This window comes from Mya arenaria, chromosome 15 (genome assembly GCF_026914265.1).
Source record: "Mya arenaria isolate MELC-2E11 chromosome 15, ASM2691426v1".
In the NCBI taxonomy this organism is placed as follows: domain Eukaryota; kingdom Metazoa; phylum Mollusca; class Bivalvia; order Myida; family Myidae; genus Mya; species Mya arenaria.
In genome coordinates, this window is record NC_069136.1 from 33,848,508 (window position 1) to 33,869,026 (window position 20,519).

The 20,519-nt window shown below is 34.2% G+C and overlaps 1 protein-coding gene across 1 annotated transcript; it reads left to right on the top strand.

Annotated features, from left to right (window-relative positions):
- The first annotated feature begins 16,044 nt into the window (after positions 1-16,044).
- Positions 16,045-17,438, top strand: LOC128219301 (transcription factor HES-1-like). Its single transcript, XM_052927112.1, has 3 exons — positions 16,045-16,099; positions 16,302-16,396; positions 16,758-17,438. The coding sequence occupies exons 1-3, from the start codon at positions 16,045-16,047 to the stop codon at positions 17,436-17,438; spliced, it is 831 nt and encodes a 276-aa protein (XP_052783072.1).
- Positions 17,439-20,519: the final 3,081 nt, after the last annotated feature.

Genomic DNA, 20,519 nt, shown 5'->3' on the forward strand with positions numbered 1-20,519 from the left:
GGTCAATTGTCCAAAGACAATGTATGGCGCCCGTGGTAGAATGTTGCTTTGTGTATAGTTACATGCAATCTGTTACTGGATTTTGTTATTGTTTTGTTTAAGTAGTAAAAATGAAGTATGAAAAGGGTGCATGGCTGTTACATTATATGCATTAATTGATAGGTTTATGATTATGATTTGCAGATATTAAAAATAAACGAAACATACCAACTTGTTTTTTTCTAGTATGATGACCTCCATAGCATATTATTCATATAACTTGAGAGAAGGCGTGTCAAATATAGTTTCTACGTTTTAACTGTGTGTCAGAATCTGGGGCGTATCCAAGAGCATCTTAGTGGGTAATTTCACCGAAGAAGAAATCCTCTTGACAAAGATCATTTCATGTCCCCCCTATTAGTTTCATAAATTGTATCAATATTTAAAAACGTTTTGGGGTGTTTTTTAATTCAATTAAAAAAATTGCACTTTTTAAATTAACTTAATTTTTTCTTATTTAATAATTAATACCGCGTTCCAAAACAGTGTTTCGACCTCATAGCAGTCCCTATCAGTATTTAGGTAAACCGATGACTAGCATGCTATTTAAAGCACATATGATAGTTACTTCCATGTATAATTGCATGTTACTTAAAGCTGCACTCTGACAGATTAAACGCTTTGAAAACTTTTTTATTTGTTGTCTTGGAACGAGCCAATATTTGCGAAAATGCGTGATCGCAGGTTTTTATATTAAAGTTCAAAATATGATGTCTTAAGCATTTTTCTTAAACCTTTAGTAACGGTTTAAGCCATAAAACATTAATTTTCGAACGGAAATATGAAAATCTGCGATCAGATCATTTGTCAGCAATCTTTTATCATTGGTTTGCAGATATTTACGCATAAATTTTCTCTTTCCAAAACAATACATAAAATAGTTGTAAAAACGGAGTATCTGTGAGAGTGCAGCTTTAAGATGAAATCGAATCCAATATACTTTGAGTTTAATCCGGCTAACTTACTCTCGACATCCGAAATTCCCTTTCCCACTCCCTCCCTTAAATGGGGTTGTGATTAAGTCACCAGACATCACACTAAATGATATCGCGTTCTTTATTACACCTCTCGAATTGAAGAGAGCAAAAACATATTCGCGGAGTAATTTTGATAATATATTTAAATTTGGCCTCGGCACCATGTCCCGTGCCTTAGATGTTTGTATAATTTGGCAACTTTTTCTCCTTAAATGAGTTCCAATACATAGGTGGCAATGAGCTGATCTATCCCCCATCTCATGTCCATCTTTTCCTTCGTTACCTATCTCTCGTTTTCCAGTCCCACCCCGTTTCAAACACCGCTTTCTCCCAATATCGCTCCATTTTAATTCTTACATATTCTGAGTGTACTATCTGACCCCACTTTCTTCCCACCACACTCCTTTAATCTCACTGCCATTCTTTTCATTACTCTATTCTTTTACTTTAATATTCTCTGAAAACTTTTCGTTCTTGAATATCCTTTTTATTTCTCCAAATTCTCTTGTATGTTGATACTATTATCCTATGTACAAGGATTTAATGCGAGATTTTTTGATATAGTAATTGGACATTGAATTATGTCGTGTCAAAATCTATAGAAATATTTTGGTCAGAATATTCATTGTATTACAGAAAATTAGCCTTTTAATGCAAACATGCCGTTAATATACGTTATAACGCGTAGAATAATAAACCTGAATATCATTAGTGTTGATAATCATTTTATGTAAGTTTACATGTTTGTTATCTTAATTATTATCTTTAATTATCTGTGAGCATGGTGTATTATTAATAACTGAACATTGGACCTACAATGGGGACCTTATTAAAGTAGTCAATGATTTCAATTACCTTGGAACTATATTCAATTACACAGGGAGCTCTTTACCAAGTTCACTTGATTGGTAAAGCTTTAAAGGCCATGAATGTTTAATTATTACTATGAAGAAGAATAAGAAGAATAGTGTATTATGCAAACAAATCTGACAAGATCCATAGCATGGCAGAATTAACAACAAAGTATAATAATATACTGGTACAGCAAGATGTCATCTGGCATAGTAGCAATATAAGACTTACATACTTGAAGGAAGAATTTCAGGAGAGAGAGGAGAGACAACATGTATTCGATTCAAAACATATAGGTAAAAGCATGTCAGTCATATACTAAATGGCGTCTTATTTCAAAAGCCTTGAAAGTAAATAAGACAAGATTTTTTTAATTATGTAAATGTCAAGAGCATGACCTCGCTATAAAAACGGTATGTCAATTGTTTGACGCCTTTGGATTGTCTTTTTTAATTAACGCTTTTGGATTTTGGGTAAAATTGAAATAAAAAGAAATAGAGAATACACCTGAAATATTGAAAGAGATTTTTAAGGGTTAGGCCAAATATATGTAATGTCTGTATCTATTGTGAACTTGGAAGATATCCTCTTTATATATATAGGGATATACGAATGATAGAATATCGGTTTAAATAAGTTAAAACTGATAATATAATCATATCTTAAATCTGTACATGAGCAAGCTTTGTCGGATTGTAAAATCGGTAAAAAAAACTGGGTGTCAAATGTTAAGAAATTGATAGAAGATTATAGTTTCTCTTATATCTTTGATATTGTTGCTAATATTGACTAAGCTATCTGTATTCCAATGGAAAGTTCAGACTGGTAGGTATGCCAGAAAACGAACACCTAGAGAGGAACGATATTTTTTTATTTATCATACAAATTATATAGTAGAAGTATTTCATTTTATTTATGTATGTCAATGTTATTCAGATTTAAGAAGGATATGTCTTAAACGTATTTACTGCATGCACCCTTCTGTGTACCAATTTCTGCAACTATTGAAATTATATGACCAAAATACCTTAATTAAAATAACATTTTATATCAAAGAAGCTCTTGTCATTACAAATAGTTAATTAAATGTTGAAAGATAAATGTTTATTTCAGCCTCTAATTATTGTTTCAGTTAGAATGTTGTTTCATAATTATATGAACACTTCCGTTTATTATAAAATAACTCAAAGTTACCATTTACCATAACACGCTGTATATACACATTGACATGATATATGAAAACATTGATGCATATTGTACAAGTCTGAATAAAATATTTGTTCTGTTCTGTCACGTATTTAATCTTGCATTTCACTGCTATTACCATTTTTTGCGTTTCTAGAGTAATCATTATGACTTTTAACTTAACTGCTCCTAGCCAAGGCATTTTAGCTCGACTGTTAGTATCGATAGGAATGTATTTTTGTTTATTATTTTTTTAATATCTGCTTTCTTTCTTCTTACACAATTTGATAGGCATCTGCAGTTTTTCTGAGTTTCTAAAGTTTTGGCGCATTGAATGATCATTGCTTTTGCTCCGCCAAATCTGTTCTTAAAAAGTCATGACTCATCAAGTAGATGAACTTCGGGTCAAATAATAACTTGCTCGTTTTAGAATAATTCATCAACCATTACTTAATTCAGTATTGGATGACCGACGAACGGACGTACGCATAGCGAACAAATATTTATATATAGTAGATGGAAGGAAGTTTTGGATTGTTCTTATTCAGTTCCAATCATTAAAAACGGTACTTGCTAATTAATTACACTAATTAAAGAGTTTAAATTAATTTGAAGCACATTTCTCACTTTACAACGACAATAAATTAAAGTTGTCCACCTCATTACTCAACACACGTGTCTATTAAGGATGTCCACGTGAAGTGATAATTGCAATCTCGTATCAAATGACACAAGTTACACTATCTATATATACCCGGATCTTTTTCAAACCATCAAACATAAGCTGTTTGCATCAATATTAAAAACTACAAGGAGTTGACCCTTAAAATCTTTCATTTTACACAATTTTCAATAAAATGGCTGATATGCGAAATTCCCCACGAGAGGTTGCTTCGTATCTGCGAAAGGTTGGTGTTTAACCTATTCATTAAGTCATCGTATTTCTTCATTATCTTTATTCACTTAGGTATCATCTTGAAGATGGTTTCATAATATATGCTTACGTTTCGTTTAAGTGAATCCAAACAAGATAACGATATAATATAACTTTTAAAAGTAATTTAAATAAATATACTTCAGTTTTAATAAGATACCCATTTTGTGTCGCTTGCAGGTACGCAAGCCCCTAGTTGAGCGTCAACGCCGTGAGAGGATGAACGCGAGTATTGACCGTCTCAAGCTCCTGATCGCGGACACCATCCGGGAACAGGTATGCCCCGACATGACACATTTTTATTTATTTATTAGAAATGCACATGATTTTATGAAATATAAGTGTAACTTTTAATATTTCAAACATTTAAAGATAAAATTAAACTAGACATTTCTGAACATTAATTTGACATCCTGATTGACAAAATATCGTTTTAGATATTGAAATTGAAATTAATAAATGCTTAGTTTTCATCACATTTTACTATAGTCTGTTTAAAATAAGATGTCCTATATAATAATACAACATGAAAAATCATTTACATTTCTATAGAAACATAGATGTTAGGTTAGGATTTTTGTGGTTTTAATTATTTTAAGTTTGCATCAGTAATAATAATGTCACATTATGTATGCTATCTTCAGGTGTCACCAATGATGCGTGTTGATAAGGCGGACGTCCTTGAACTCACTGTGTTCTACCTGACGCGGCTCCAGCAGCAGCAGCGCTCCGGTCGCGTCGCCACCGAAGCCACTGACACTGTCTCCTATGCAAAATCCTATCAGACCGGCTCCCGAAAGTGCGCACGGGAGGCAGTCAACTACATAGCTTCGAGCAGTCGTTGTGTTCCGGAAGTGGGGACAGGCGTGAGTGGACATTTGAGGAGCGTCTATATGCGGAAGCAGAATAGCCGCCAGGATGGTGATGGGAGTCTTCACGATGTTGATAATCGGATTCCACAGATCGATAATATTGTGCCTTATACCTATACTCATCAAGGCCAGAACCAGCATGACAATTTTATGTCAACGCCGATACGATCGGACGAACGGCTGAATGGACTGACAGGTCGAAAAGCAACTCCTTCTATGAACACTCCAGAATGTTCACCGATCTTGCAGAAGATGACAAGTCACGGTGACATCAACATTCATAATTCCAGGACAGCCGCTTTGAGTTTCCAGAGTAGTGATTCAGGATTTGCAAGTCTTGACATGTCTACCTTTGGTCAATCGTTAGAGTCAGAATGCGGTAATTTATTTGATCAAAGTGAGGAGGCTGTAGTTGGTCAATTGTCCAAAGACAATGTATGGCGCCCGTGGTAGAATGTTGCTTTGTGTATAGTTACATGCAATCTGTTACTGGATTTTGTTATTGTTTTGTTTAAGTAGTAAAAATGAAGTATGAAAAGGGTGCATGGCTGTTACATTATATGCATTAATTGATAGGTTTATGATTATGATTTGCAGATATTAAAAATAAACGAAACATACCAACTTGTTTTTTTCTAGTATGATGACCTCCATAGCATATTATTCATATAACTTGAGAGAAGGCGTGTCAAATATAGTTTCTACGTTTTAACTGTGTGTCAGAATCTGGGGCGTATCCAAGAGCATCTTAGTGGGTAATTTCACCGAAGAAGAAATCCTCTTGACAAAGATCATTTCATGTCCCCCCTATTAGTTTCATAAATTGTATCAATATTTAAAAACGTTTTGGGGTGTTTTTTAATTCAATTAAAAAAATTGCACTTTTTAAATTAACTTAATTTTTTCTTATTTAATAATTAATACCGCGTTCCAAAACAGTGTTTCGACCTCATAGCAGTCCCTATCAGTATTTAGGTAAACCGATGACTAGCATGCTATTTAAAGCACATATGATAGTTACTTCCATGTATAATTGCATGTTACTTAAAGCTGCACTCTGACAGATTAAACGCTTTGAAAACTTTTTTATTTGTTGTCTTGGAACGAGCCAATATTTGCGAAAATGCGTGATCGCAGGTTTTTATATTAAAGTTCAAAAAATGATGTCTTAAGCATTTTTCTTAAACCTTTAGTAACGGTTTAAGCCATAAAACATTAATTTTCGAACGGAAATATGAAAATCTGCGATCAGATCATTTGTCAGCAATCTTTTATCATTGGTTTGCAGATATTTACGCATAAATTTTCTCTTTCCAAAACAATACATAAAATAGTTGTAAAAACGGAGTATCTGTGAGAGTGCAGCTTTAAGATGAAATCGAATCCAATATACTTTGAGTTTAATCCGGCTAACTTACTCTCGACATCCGAAATTCCCTTTCCCACTCCCTCCCTTAAATGGGGTTGTGATTAAGTCACCAGACATCACACTAAATGATATCGCGTTCTTTATTACACCTCTCGAATTGAAGAGAGCAAAAACATATTCGCGGAGTAATTTTGATAATATATTTAAATTTGGCCTCGGCACCATGTCCCGTGCCTTAGATGTTTGTATAATTTGGCAACTTTTTCTCCTTGAATGAGTTCCAATACATAGGTGGCAATGGGCTGATCTATCCCCCATCTCATGTCCATCTTTTCCTTCGTTACCTATCTCTCGTTTTCCAGTCCCACCCCGTTTCAAACACCGCTTTCTCCCAATATCGCTCCATTTTAACTCTTACATATTCTGAGTGTACTATCTGACCCCACTTTCTTCCCACCACACTCCTTTAATCTCACTGCCATTCTTTTCATTACTCTATTCTTTTACTTTAATATTCTCTGAAAACTTTTCGTTCTTGAATATCCTTTTTATTTCTCCAAATTCTCTTGTATGTTGATACTATTATCCTATGTACAAGGATTTAATGCGAGATTTTTTGATATAGTAATTGGACATTGAATTATGTCGTGTCAAAATCTATAGAAATATTTTGGTCAGAATATTCATTGTATTACAGAAAATTAGCCTTTTAATGCAAACATGCCGTTAATATACGTTATAACGCGTAGAATAATAAACCTGAATATCATTAGTGTTGATAATCATTTTATGTAAGTTTACATGTTTGTTATCTTAATTATTATCTTTAATTATCTGTGAGCATGGTGTATTATTAATAACTGAACATTGGACCTACAATGGGGACCTTATTAAAGTAGTCAATGATTTCAATTACCTTGGAACTATATTCAATTACACAGGGAGCTCTTTACCAAGTTCACTTGATTGGTAAAGCTTTAAAGGCCATGAATGTTTAATTATTACTATGAAGAAGAATAAGAAGAATAGTGTATTATGCAAACAAATCTGACAAGATCCATAGCATGGCAGAATTAACAACAAAGTATAATAATATACTGGTACAGCAAGATGTCATCTGGCATAGTAGCAATATAAGACTTACATACTTGAAGGAAGAATTTCAGGAGAGAGAGGAGAGACAACATGTATTCGATTCAAAACATATAGGTAAAAGCATGTCAGTCATATACTAAATGGCGTCTTATTTCAAAAGCCTTGAAAGTAAATAAGACAAGATTTTTTTAATTATGTAAATGTCAAGAGCATGACCTCGCTATAAAAACGGTATGTCAATTGTTTGACGCCTTTGGATTGTCTTTTTTAATTAACGCTTTTGGATTTTGGGTAAAATTGAAATAAAAAGAAATAGAGAATACACCTAAAATATTGAAAGAGATTTTTAAGGGTTAGGCCAAATATATGTAATGTCTGTATCTATTGTGAACTTGGAAGATATCCTCTTTATATATATAGGGATATACGAATGATAGAATATCGGTTTAAATAAGTTAAAACTGATAATATAATCATATCTTAAATCTGTACATGAGCAAGCTTTGTCGGATTGTAAAATCGGTAAAAAAAACTGGGTGTCAAATGTTAAGAAATTGATAGAAGATTATAGTTTCTCTTATATCTTTGATATTGTTGCTAATATTGACTAAGCTATCTGTATTCCAATGGAAAGTTCAGACTGGTAGGTATGCCAGAAAACGAACACCTAGAGAGGAACGATATTTTTTTATTTATCATACAAATTATATAGTAGAAGTATTTCATTTTATTTATGTATGTCAATGTTATTCAGATTTAAGAAGGATATGTCTTAAACGTATTTACTGCATGCACCCTTCTGTGTACCAATTTCTGCAACTATTGAAATTATATGACCAAAATACCTTAATTAAAATAACATTTTATATCAAAGAAGCTCTTGTCATTACAAATAGTTAATTAAATGTTGAAAGATAAATGTTTATTTCAGCCTCTAATTATTGTTTCAGTTAGAATGTTGTTTCATAATTATATGAACACTTCCGTTTATTATAAAATAACTCAAAGTTACCATTTACCATAACACGCTGTATATACACATTGACATGATATATGAAAACATTGATGCATATTGTACAAGTCTGAATAAAATATTTGTTCTGTTCTGTCACGTATTTAATCTTGCATTTCACTGCTATTACCATTTTTTGCGTTTCTAGAGTAATCATTATGACTTTTAACTTAACTGCTCCTAGCCAAGGCATTTTAGCTCGACTGTTAGTATCGATAGGAATGTATTTTTGTTTATTATTTTTTTAATATCTGCTTTCTTTCTTCTTACACAATTTGATAGGCATCTGCAGTTTTTCTGAGTTTCTAAAGTTTTGGCGCATTGAATGATCATTGCTTTTGCTCCGCCAAATCTGTTCTTAAAAAGTCATGACTCATCAAGTAGATGAACTTCGGGTCAAATAATAACTTGCTCGTTTTAGAATAATTCATCAACCATTACTTAATTCAGTATTGGATGACCGACGAACGGACGTACGCATAGCGAACAAATATTTATATATAGTAGATGGAAGGAAGTTTTGGATTGTTCTTATTCAGTTCCAATCATTAAAAACGGTACTTGCTAATTAATTACACTAATTAAAGAGTTTAAATTAATTTGAAGCACATTTCTCACTTTACAACGACAATAAATTAAAGTTGTCCACCTCATTACTCAACACACGTGTCTATTAAGGATGTCCACGTGAAGTGATAATTGCAATCTCGTATCAAATGACACAAGTTACACTATCTATATATACCCGGATCTTTTTCAAACCATCAAACATAAGCTGTTTGCATCAATATTAAAAACTACAAGGAGTTGACCCTTAAAATCTTTCATTTTACACAATTTTCAATAAAATGGCTGATATGCGAAATTCCCCACGAGAGGTTGCTTCGTATCTGCGAAAGGTTGGTGTTTAACCTATTCATTAAGTCATCGTATTTCTTCATTATCTTTATTCACTTAGGTATCATCTTGAAGATGGTTTCATAATATATGCTTACGTTTCGTTTAAGTGAATCCAAACAAGATAACGATATAATATAACTTTTAAAAGTAATTTAAATGAATATACTTCAGTTTTAATAAGTAACCCACTTTGTGTCTCTTGCAGGTACGCAAGCCCCTAGTTGAGCGTCAACGCCGTGAGAGGATGAACGCGAGTATTGACCGTCTCAAGCTCCTGATCGTGGACACCATCCGGGAACAGGTATGCTCCGACATGACACATTTTTTTTTTTATTAGAAATGCACATGATTTTATGAAATATAAGTGTAACTTTTAATATTTCAAACATTTAAAGATAAAATTAAACTAGACATTTCTGAACATTAATTTGACATCCTGATTGACAAAATATCGTTTTAGATATTGAAATTGAAATTAATAAATGCTTAGTTTTCATCACATTTTACTATAGTCTGTTTAAAATAAGATGTCCTATATAATAATACAACATGAAAACAATCATTTACATTTCTATAGAAACATAGATGTTAGGTTAGGATTTTTGTGGTTTTAATTATTTTAAGTTTGCATCAGTAATAATAATGTCACATTATGTATGCTATCTTCAGGTGTCACCAATGACGCGTGTTGATAAGGCGGACGTCCTTGAACTCACTGTGTTCTACCTGACGCGGCTCCAGCAGCAGCAGCGCTCCGGTCGCGTCGCCACCGAAGCCACTGACACTGTCTCCTATGCAAAATCCTATCAGACCGGCTCCCGAAAGTGCGCACGGGAGGCAGTCAACTACATAGCTTCGAGCAGTCGTTGTGTTCCGGAAGTGGGGACAAGCGTGAGTGGACATTTGAGGAGCGTCTATATGCGGAAGCAGAATAGCCGCCAGGATGGTGATGGGAGTCTTCACGATGTTGATAATCGGATTCCACAGATCGATAATATTGTGCCTTATACCTATACTCATCAAGGCCAGAACCAGCATGACAATTTTATGTCAACGCCGATACGATCGGACGAACGGCTGAATGGACTGACAGGTCGAAAAGCAACTCCTTCTATGAACACTCCAGAATGTTCACCGATCTTGCAGAAGATGACAAGTCACGGTGACGTCAACATTCATAATTCCAGGACAGCCGCTTTGAGTTTCCAGAGTAGTGATTCAGGATTTGCAAGTCTTGACATGTCTACCTTTGGTCAATCGTTAGAGTCAGAATGCGGTAATTCATTTGATCAAAGTGAGGAGGCTGTAGTTGGTCAATTGTCCAAAGACAATGTATGGCGCCCGTGGTAGAATGTTGCTTTGTGTATAGTTACATGCAATCTGTTACTGGATTTTGTTATTGTTTTGTTTAAGTAGTAAAAATGAAGTATGAAAACGTTGCATGGCTGTTACATTATATGCATTAATTGATAGGTTTATGATTATGATTTGCAGATATTAAAAATAAACGAAACATACCAACTTGTTTTTTTCTAGTATGATGACCTCCATAGCATATTATTCATATAACTTGAGAGAAGGCGTGTCAAATATAGTTTCTACGTTTTAACTGTGTGTCAGAATCTGGGGCGTATCCAAGAGCATCTTAGTGGGTAATTTCACCGAAGAAGAAATCCTCTTGACAAAGATCATTTCATGTCCCCCCTATTAGTTTCATAAATTGTATCAATATTTAAAAACGTTTTGGGGTGTTTTTTAATTCAATTAAAAAAATTGCACTTTTTAAATTAACTTAATTTTTTCTTATTTAATAATTAATACCGCGTTCCAAAACAGTGTTTCGACCTCATAGCAGTCCCTATCAGTATTTAGGTAAACCGATGACTAGCATGCTATTTAAAGCACATATGATAGTTACTTCCATGTATAATTGCATGTTACTTAAAGCTGCACTCTGACAGATTAAACGCTTTGAAAACTTTTTTATTTGTTGTCTTGGAACGAGCCAATATTTGCGAAAATGCGTGATCGCAGGTTTTTATATTAAAGTTCAAAAAATGATGTCTTAAGCATTTTTCTTAAACCTTTAGTAACGGTTTAAGCCATAAAACATTAATTTTCGAACGGAAATATGAAAATCTGCGATCAGATCATTTGTCAGCAATCTTTTATCATTGGTTTGCAGATATTTACGCATAAATTTTCTCTTTCCAAAACAATACATAAAATAGTTGTAAAAACGGAGTATCTGTGAGAGTGCAGCTTTAAGATGAAATCGAATCCAATATACTTTGAGTTTAATCCGGCTAACTTACTCTCGACATCCGAAATTCCCTTTCCCACTCCCTCCCTTAAATGGGGTTGTGATTAAGTCACCAGACATCACACTAAATGATATCGCGTTCTTTATTACACCTCTCGAATTGAAGAGAGCAAAAACATATTCGCGGAGTAATTTTGATAATATATTTAAATTTGGCCTCGGCACCATGTCCCGTGCCTTAGATGTTTGTATAATTTGGCAACTTTTTCTCCTTGAATGAGTTCCAATACATAGGTGGCAATGGGCTGATCTATCCCCCATCTCATGTCCATCTTTTCCTTCGTTACCTATCTCTCGTTTTCCAGTCCCACCCCGTTTCAAACACCGCTTTCTCCCAATATCGCTCCATTTTAACTCTTACATATTCTGAGTGTACTATCTGACCCCACTTTCTTCCCACCACACTCCTTTAATCTCACTGCCATTCTTTTCATTACTCTATTCTTTTACTTTAATATTCTCTGAAAACTTTTCGTTCTTGAATATCCTTTTTATTTCTCCAAATTCTCTTGTATGTTGATACTATTATCCTATGTACAAGGATTTAATGCGAGATTTTTTGATATAGTAATTGGACATTGAATTATGTCGTGTCAAAATCTATAGAAATATTTTGGTCAGAATATTCATTGTATTACAGAAAATTAGCCTTTTAATGCAAACATGCCTTTAATATACGTTATAACGCGTAGAGTAATACAGTCATCTTAATAACATAAGTGTTGATAATCATTTTATGTAAGTTTACATATTTGTTATCTTAACTATTATCTTTAATTATCTGTGAGCATGGTGTATTATTTATCACTGAACATTGGACCTACAATGGGGACCTCATTAAAGTAGTCAATGATTTCAATTACCTTGGAACTTTATTCAATTACACAGGGAGCTCTTTACCAAGTTCACTTGATTGGTAAAGCTTTAAAGCCATGAATGTTTAATTATTATTATGAAGGAGAAGAAGAAGAAGAATACTGGATTATGAAAACAAATCTGACATGATTCATAGCATGGCAGAATTAACAAGAAAATATAATTATATACTGGTACAGCAACTGGTGTCATCTGGCATAGTAGCAATATAAGACTTATAGACTGAGAGGAAGAATTCCAGGAGAGAGAGGAGAGACAACATGTACTCGATTCAAAACATATAGGTAAAAGCATGTCAGTCATATACTAAATGGTATCTTATTTCAAAAGCCTTCAAAGTAAATAAGACAAGATTTTTTTAAGTCTGTAAATGTCAAGAGCATGACCTCGCTATAAAAAACGGAATGTCAATTGTTTGACGCCTTTGGTTTGTCCTTTTTAAATAACTCTTTAGGATTTTGGGTAAAATTTAAATAAAAAGAAATAGAGAATACACCTACAATATTGCAAGAGGTTTTTAAGGGTTAGGCCAAATATGTGTTATGTCTGTATCTATGGTGAACTTGGAAGATATCCTCTTTATATACATAGGGATATACGAATTATAGAATATCGGTTTATAGAAGTTAAAACTGATAATATAATCTTATCTTAAATCTGTACATGAGCAAGCTTTGTCGGATTGTAAAAGCGGTAAAATAAACTGGGTGTCAAATGTTAAGAAATTGACAGAAGATTATAGTTTCTCTTATATATTTGATATTGTTGCTAATATTGACTAAGCTATCTGTATTCCAATGGAAAGTTCAGACTGGTAGGTATGCCAGAAAACGAACACCTAGAGGGGAACGATATTTTCTTATTTATCATACAAATGATATAGTAGAAGTATTTCATTTTATCTATGTATGTCAATGTTATTCAGATTTAAGAAGGATATGTCTTAAACGTATTTACTGCATGCACCCTTCTGTGATCAAATTTCTGCAACTATTGAAATTATACTACTCAAAATTTGATAGGGATCATGTTTTTTAATATAAAGTACATACGTATTTCAAGAAAACGATATATCAACACTAAATGTTATCAAATGGCATTGTTTCAGGTTACAAATGTCATAAGAAATCAGTACCAAACCAATTCCGTTCAAGCGTAACGGACTCCTAAACATGATGGGGGTCAAAAGCAGGCATATATCAGGTTGTCAACAAATTGTGAAAGTCAACAGAATATCTTTGAACTTTTCTTAAACCAATGTTAGTAGCGTGTGTGATGTCCACGAGCGTCAATAACAGCTTGACATCGCCTCCGCATGTTGCTGATAAGCCTCCGGAGCTGTTGCTGAGGGAGTCTGGCCCATTCCTCCTGAAGCGCTGCTCTGAGCTGAGGGACCGTTGTTGGCTGGACCGGACGAGCAGAAACAGCTTTCTGAAGCATGTCCCAGGCATGCTCGATCGGGTTCATGTCGGGGGAACGAGCTGGCCAGTCCATTCTCTCGATGGTAGCATTTTCCAGATATTCGTTTGTGATGTTTGCTCTGTGTGGGCGCGCATTATCATCCATGAGAATGAAATCAGGACCGATTGCACCTGCAAACGGTCGAACATAAACGTCCAGGATCTCGTTACAATAACGAACAGCCGTCAACGTACCGTTTTTAATTACGTGTAAGACTGTTTTCCCGTGCATGGTGATTCCGGCCCATACCATGACTGAGCCCTTGCCATAACGGTCATGTTCGGCGACACAAACTGGAGCAAAACGTTCATTACGTCCCCTCCACACTCTGGAACGTTGATCTGTAAAGTCAATACAAAACTTTGACTCGTCTGTAAAAAGCACTGTTGTCAATTCGTTTAACGTCCATCCAACGTGTTGACGTGCCCAGTCCAATCGCTCCTGGGTGTGGTATCGGGTCAATGGGATGCGAATTGCCGGTCGTCGTGCCATCAAGCCAGCACTATGCAAACGATTTCTAATGGTTTGCGTTGAAACTCTTACGTTTGTGGCGTTCTGGAAGTCATTACGTAACGAAGTGGCGTTACGAAAGCGGTTACGTCTGGCTAAAACCGCAATGTAACGATCCTGGACGTCAGATGTAGCCTTTGCACGACCACCACCATGTCGATGTTGAGCATTTCCATTCGTTTGATAACGATTCCACATCCTGCAAACTACACTTTGTGACACATTCAGGTGTTCTGCCACAGTCCTCTGAGACAACCCTGCCTCCAGCATTCCAATGCCAACATGCATTTCATCAGGAGTTAAACGTCTTCTGTTTGGCATTTTGAACACAATGTGGTAGATGGTCCAAGTAAAAATCGAATACAGAAGCGAAAACGACCACATGTTTAAGTTGTTACATGTATGCCAAAACGCCTTATTTCGTGGGTATGCAGTTTTCCGTGGCTCACGTGCACGCGCTGGTAGAAATACAATCAAAATCATCGAACATTCTAGAGGCCTACGAAGGGATAAAACTAATGCTTTGAAATTAAATAAGCATGCTTATTTGGTTAAAATTTTACAAATAACTTATCAAGTGATCCTTATCAAATTTTGAGTAGTATATATGACCAAAATACCTTAATTAAAAAAAAACATTTTATAGCAAAGAAGCTCTTGTCATTACAAATAGTTAATTGAATGTTGAAAGATAAATCATGTATATTTTAGCCTCTAATTATTGTTGCAGTTAGAATGTTGTTTCATAATTATATGAACACTTCCGTTTATTATAAAATAACTCAAAGTTACCATTTACCATAACACGCTGTATATACACATTGACATGATATATGAAAACATTGATGCATATTGTACTAGTCTGAATAAAATATTTGTTCTGTTCTGTCACGTATTTAATCTTGCATTTCACTGCTATTACCATCTTTTGCGTTTATAGAGGAATCATTATGACTTTTAACTTAACTGCTCCTAGCCAAGGCATTTTAGCTCGACTGTTAGTATCGATAGGAATGTATTTTTGTTTATTATTTTTTTAATATCTGCTTTCTTTCTTCTTACACAATTTGAAAGGCATCTGCAGTTTTTCTGAGTTTCTAAAGTTTTGGCGCATTGAATGATCATTGCTTTTGCTCCGCCAAATCTGTTCTTAAAAAGTCATGACTCATCAAGTAGATGAACTTCGGGTCAAATAATAACTTGCTCGTTTTAGAATAATTCATCAACCATTACTTAATTCAGTATTGGATGACCGACGGACGGACGTACGCATAGCGACCAAATATTTATATATAGTAGATGGAATGAAGTTTTGGATTGTTCTTATTCAGTTCCAATCATTAAAAACGGTACTTGCTAATTAATTACACTAATTAAAGAGTTTAAATTAATTTGAAACACATTTCTCACTTTGCAACGACAATAAATTAAAGTTGTCCACCTCATTACTCAACACACGTGTCTATTAAGGATGTCCACGTGAAGTGATAATTGCAATCTCGTATCAAATGACACAAGTTACACTATCTATATATACCCGAATCTTTTTCAAACCATCAAACATAAGCTGTTTGCATCAATATTAAAAACTACAAGGAGGTGACCACTAAATCTTTCATTTTACACAATTCTCAATAAAATGGCTGACATGCAAAATTCCCCGCGAGAGGTTGCTTCGTATCTGCGAAAGGTTGGTGTTTAACCTATTCAATATGTCATCGTATTTCTTCATTATCTTTATTCACTTAGGTTTAATCTTGAAGATGGTTTCATAAAATATGCTAACGTTTCGTTTAAGTGAATCCAAACAAGATAACGATATAATATAACTTTTAAAAGTAATTTAAATAAATATACTTCAGTTTTAATAAGACACCCATTTTGTGTCTCTTGCAGGTACGAAGCCCCTAGTTGAGCGTATACGCCGTGAGAGGATGAACGCGAGTATTGACCGTCTCAAGCTCCTGATCGCGGACACCATCCGGGAACAGGTATGCCCCGACATGACACAATATTTTTTTATTTATTAGAAATGCACATGATTTTATGAAATATAAGTGTAACTTTTAATATTTCAAACATTTAAAGATAAAATTAAACTAGACATTTCTGAACATTAATTTGACATCCTAACTTGACAAAATATCGTTTTAGATATTGAAATTGAAATTAATAAATGCTTAGTTTTCATCACATATTACTATAGTCTATTTGAAATAAGATGTCCTATATAATAATACAACATGAAAAATCATTTACATTTCTATAGAAACATAGATGTTAGGTTGTGGTTTTTATTATTTTAAGTTTGCATCAGTAATAATAATGCCACATTATGTATGCTATCTTCAGGTGTCACCAATGACGCGTGTTGATAAGGCGGACGTCCTTGAACTCACTGTGTTCTACCTGACGCGGCTCCAGCAGCAGCAGCGCTCCGATCGCGTCGCCACCGAAGCCACTGACACTGTCTCCTATGCAAAATCCTATCAGACCGGCTCCCGAAAGTGCGCACGGGAGGCAGTCAACTACATAGCTTCGAGTAGTCGTTGTGTTCCGGAAGTGGGGACAAGCGTGAGTGGACATTTGAGAAGTGTCTATATGCAGAAGCAGAATAGCCGCCAGGATGGTGATGGGAGTCTTCACGATGATGATAATCGGATTCCACAGATCGATAATATTGTGCCTTATACCTATACTCATCAAGGCCAGAACCAGCATGACAATTTTATGTCAACGCCGATACGATCGGACGAACGGCTGAATGGACTGACAGGTCGAAAAGCAACTCCTTCTATGAACACTCCAGAATGTTCACCGATCTTGCAGAAGATGACAAGTCACGGTGACATCAACATTCATAATTCCAGGACAGCCGCTTTGAGTTTCCAGAGTAGTGATTCAGGATTTGCAAGTCTTTACATGTCTACCTTTGGTCAATCTTTAGGGTCAGATGGCTCTATTTTAGTTGATCAAAGTGAGGAGGCTGTAGTTGGTCAAGTGTCCAAGGACAATGTATGTCGCCCGTGGTAGAATGTTGCTTTGTGTATAGTTACATGCAATCTGTTACTGGATTTTGTTATTGTTTTGTTAAAGTAGTAAAAATGAAGTATGGGAAGGCTGCATGCCTGTTACATTATATGCATTAATTGATAGATTTATGAATATGATTTTCAGACATTAAAAATGAAATATACCAGCTTTTTTTTTTCTAAAATGTTGACCGCCATATCATATTACTCACATAGCTTGCGAGAAGGCGTGACAAATACAGCTCTTTTTAGCTTCTACGTCTTTACTGTGTGTCAGAATCTTTGGCGTATCCACAATGCATCTTAGTGCGTTATTTTAACTAAGTGGAAATCCTCTTGACAAAGATCATTTCATGTCCCCTTATTATTTTATAAATTGTTTCAATATCTATAAACGGTCTTAGACGTTTTTTTAAATCAACTTTTAAACATGCACTTTTTTAATTTAGTTGTAATTTTTACTTAATTAATATCGCGTACCAAAGCAGGGTTTCGGCCTCATAGCAGTCCCTATCAGTATTTAGGTAAATCGATGATTAGCATGCTATTTAAAGCACATATATGCTAGTTTACAACTTCCATTAACGTTTGCATGTTACTGAAGTTGAATCCGAATCCAATATGTGCACTTTGGAGTTCAATCCGGCGAACTTACCCTCGACATCCGAAATTCCCTCTCAGATCTTCTCCCTTTTAAAAGGATAGCATCTGGAACCAGCGAACAAAAGGGATGGTGATTAAGTCAACATACATCATACTAAATAATATCCAGTTCTGTATTAAACGTCTCCAATCGAAGAGAACAAAGGTCATATTTGCGGAATATTTTAGATAATATAAATAAATTTGGCCTTCTTTTTTCATAACCCTATTCTTTTACTTGAATAATCTTTGACAACTTCTCCTCGTTAAATCGCCTTTTTTATTTTTCCAAAGTCTCTTGTATGTTGATATTTTTATCCTATGTACATGGATTATTACGAGATTATTTGATATAGTAATTGGACATTGAATTATATCATGTTTAAATCTATATAAATATTTAAGTCAGAATATTCATTGTATTACAGAAAATAAGCCTTTTACTGCAAAATATACGAAATGCCGTTAGTGCCATCGCCTATGAATGTGTTGATCAGAAACGCGATACTCGATAGTACGATGATGAAAACGCGAAATCACGAAACTACGATGGTGAAAACGCGACAGTACGGTGATGAAAACCCGACAGTACGATAACGAAAACGCGAAAATACGACAGTACGATGATAATAATGCGATAAACTATCGTGTTTTCATCATCGTACTATCGCGTTTTCATCATCGTACTGTCGTGTTTTCATCATCGTACTATCGCGTTTTCACCATCGTACTATCGTGTTTTTATCATCGAACTGTCTTGTTTTTATCATCGTGCTATCGCGTTTTCATCGTCGTACTATCGCGCTTTTGGATTTTGGGTAAAATTTAAGTCAAAAGAAATAGAGAATAGACCTAGAATATTGAAAGAGAAAGGGTTAGGCCAAATATATGTTATGTCTGTATCTATGGTGAACTTGGAATATATCTTCTTCATATACATATGTATATACGAATAATAGAATATTGGTTTAAATAAGTTAAAACTGATAATTTTATCCTAAAAACTGTATATGAGCAAGCTTTGTTTGTAGTAGCGTTAAAAGAAACTGGATGTCAAATGCTAAGAATTGTTAGATGACCATGGTTTCTCTGATATCTTTGATAATGTTGCCAATATTGACTAAGACTATCTGTATTCCCAATTTCGTTTTATTTATGTATGTCAATGTTATTCTGATTTTAAAAAGACATATTTTAAACGTATTTACCACATGCACCCTTCTGTGTAAGAATATCTACAATTATTGAAACTATATGACAAAAATGACTTAATTAAAATAGCATTTTATATCAAAGAAGCTCTTTTATTTAATTAATTGAATGTTGAAAGATACATATTTGGTTCAGCCTCTAGATATTGTTGCAGTTAGTGTGTTGTTTTAGAATTATGTGTACACTTTCGTCTAATTTATTATAAAATAACTCATTTATCATAACACATTTTATATACACGTTGACATGATATATGAAAATATGAATGCATATTGTAAAAGTCTGAATAAAATATCTGTTGTGTTCTGTCACCTATTTAATCTTGCAATTCACTGCTATTACCATGTTTTGCGTTTCTAGAGAAATCATTATGACTTTTAACTTAACTGCTCCTAGCCAAGGCATTTCAGCTCGACTGCTAGTATCGATAGGAATGCTTTTTTATTTATTATTTTTTTAATATCGGCTTTTTTTCATCTTACACAATTTGATTAGCATTTGCAGTTTTTCTGAGTTTCTAAAGTTGTGAAGCATGGAATGATCGGTGCTTTTGCTCCGCCAAATCTGTTCTTGAAAGTCATGACTTATCCAGTAGATGAACTTTGGGTCAATTAATAACTTGCTCGTTTTAGAATAATTCATCAACCATTACTAGTTTTAGATTATTTAATTCAGTATTGGATGACCGACGAAAGGACGTACGCATATATAGAGAACAAATATTTATTTATAGTAGATGGAAGGAAGTTTTTTTTTATGGTTTCAATTCAGTTCCAATCATTTAAAATTATACTTGCTAATTAATTACACTACACTAATTTAAGAGTTTAAATTAATTTGAGGCACATTTCTCACTTTACGACGACAATTAGTTAAAGTTATCCACCATTTTACTCAACATACGTGTCAATTATGGATGTCCACGTGAAGCTCGTAACAAATGGAACAAGTTACACTATCTATATATACTCGAGTCTTTTTCAAACCATCACATACAAGCTGTGTGCATCAATATCACAAACTACAAACAGTTGACTCTTCAAACCTTTCATTTTACAAGAGTTCTGAGTCTTTATTTTTTCTATAAAATGGCTGACATGCGAAATTCCTCACAAGAGAATGCTTCGTGTCTGAGAAAGGTTGGTGTCTTAATATATATAAAAAAATGCATTGTAGCAATTATAATTTAAAGGAGTGTTTTAAATATATGGAATATATGCCCATACGA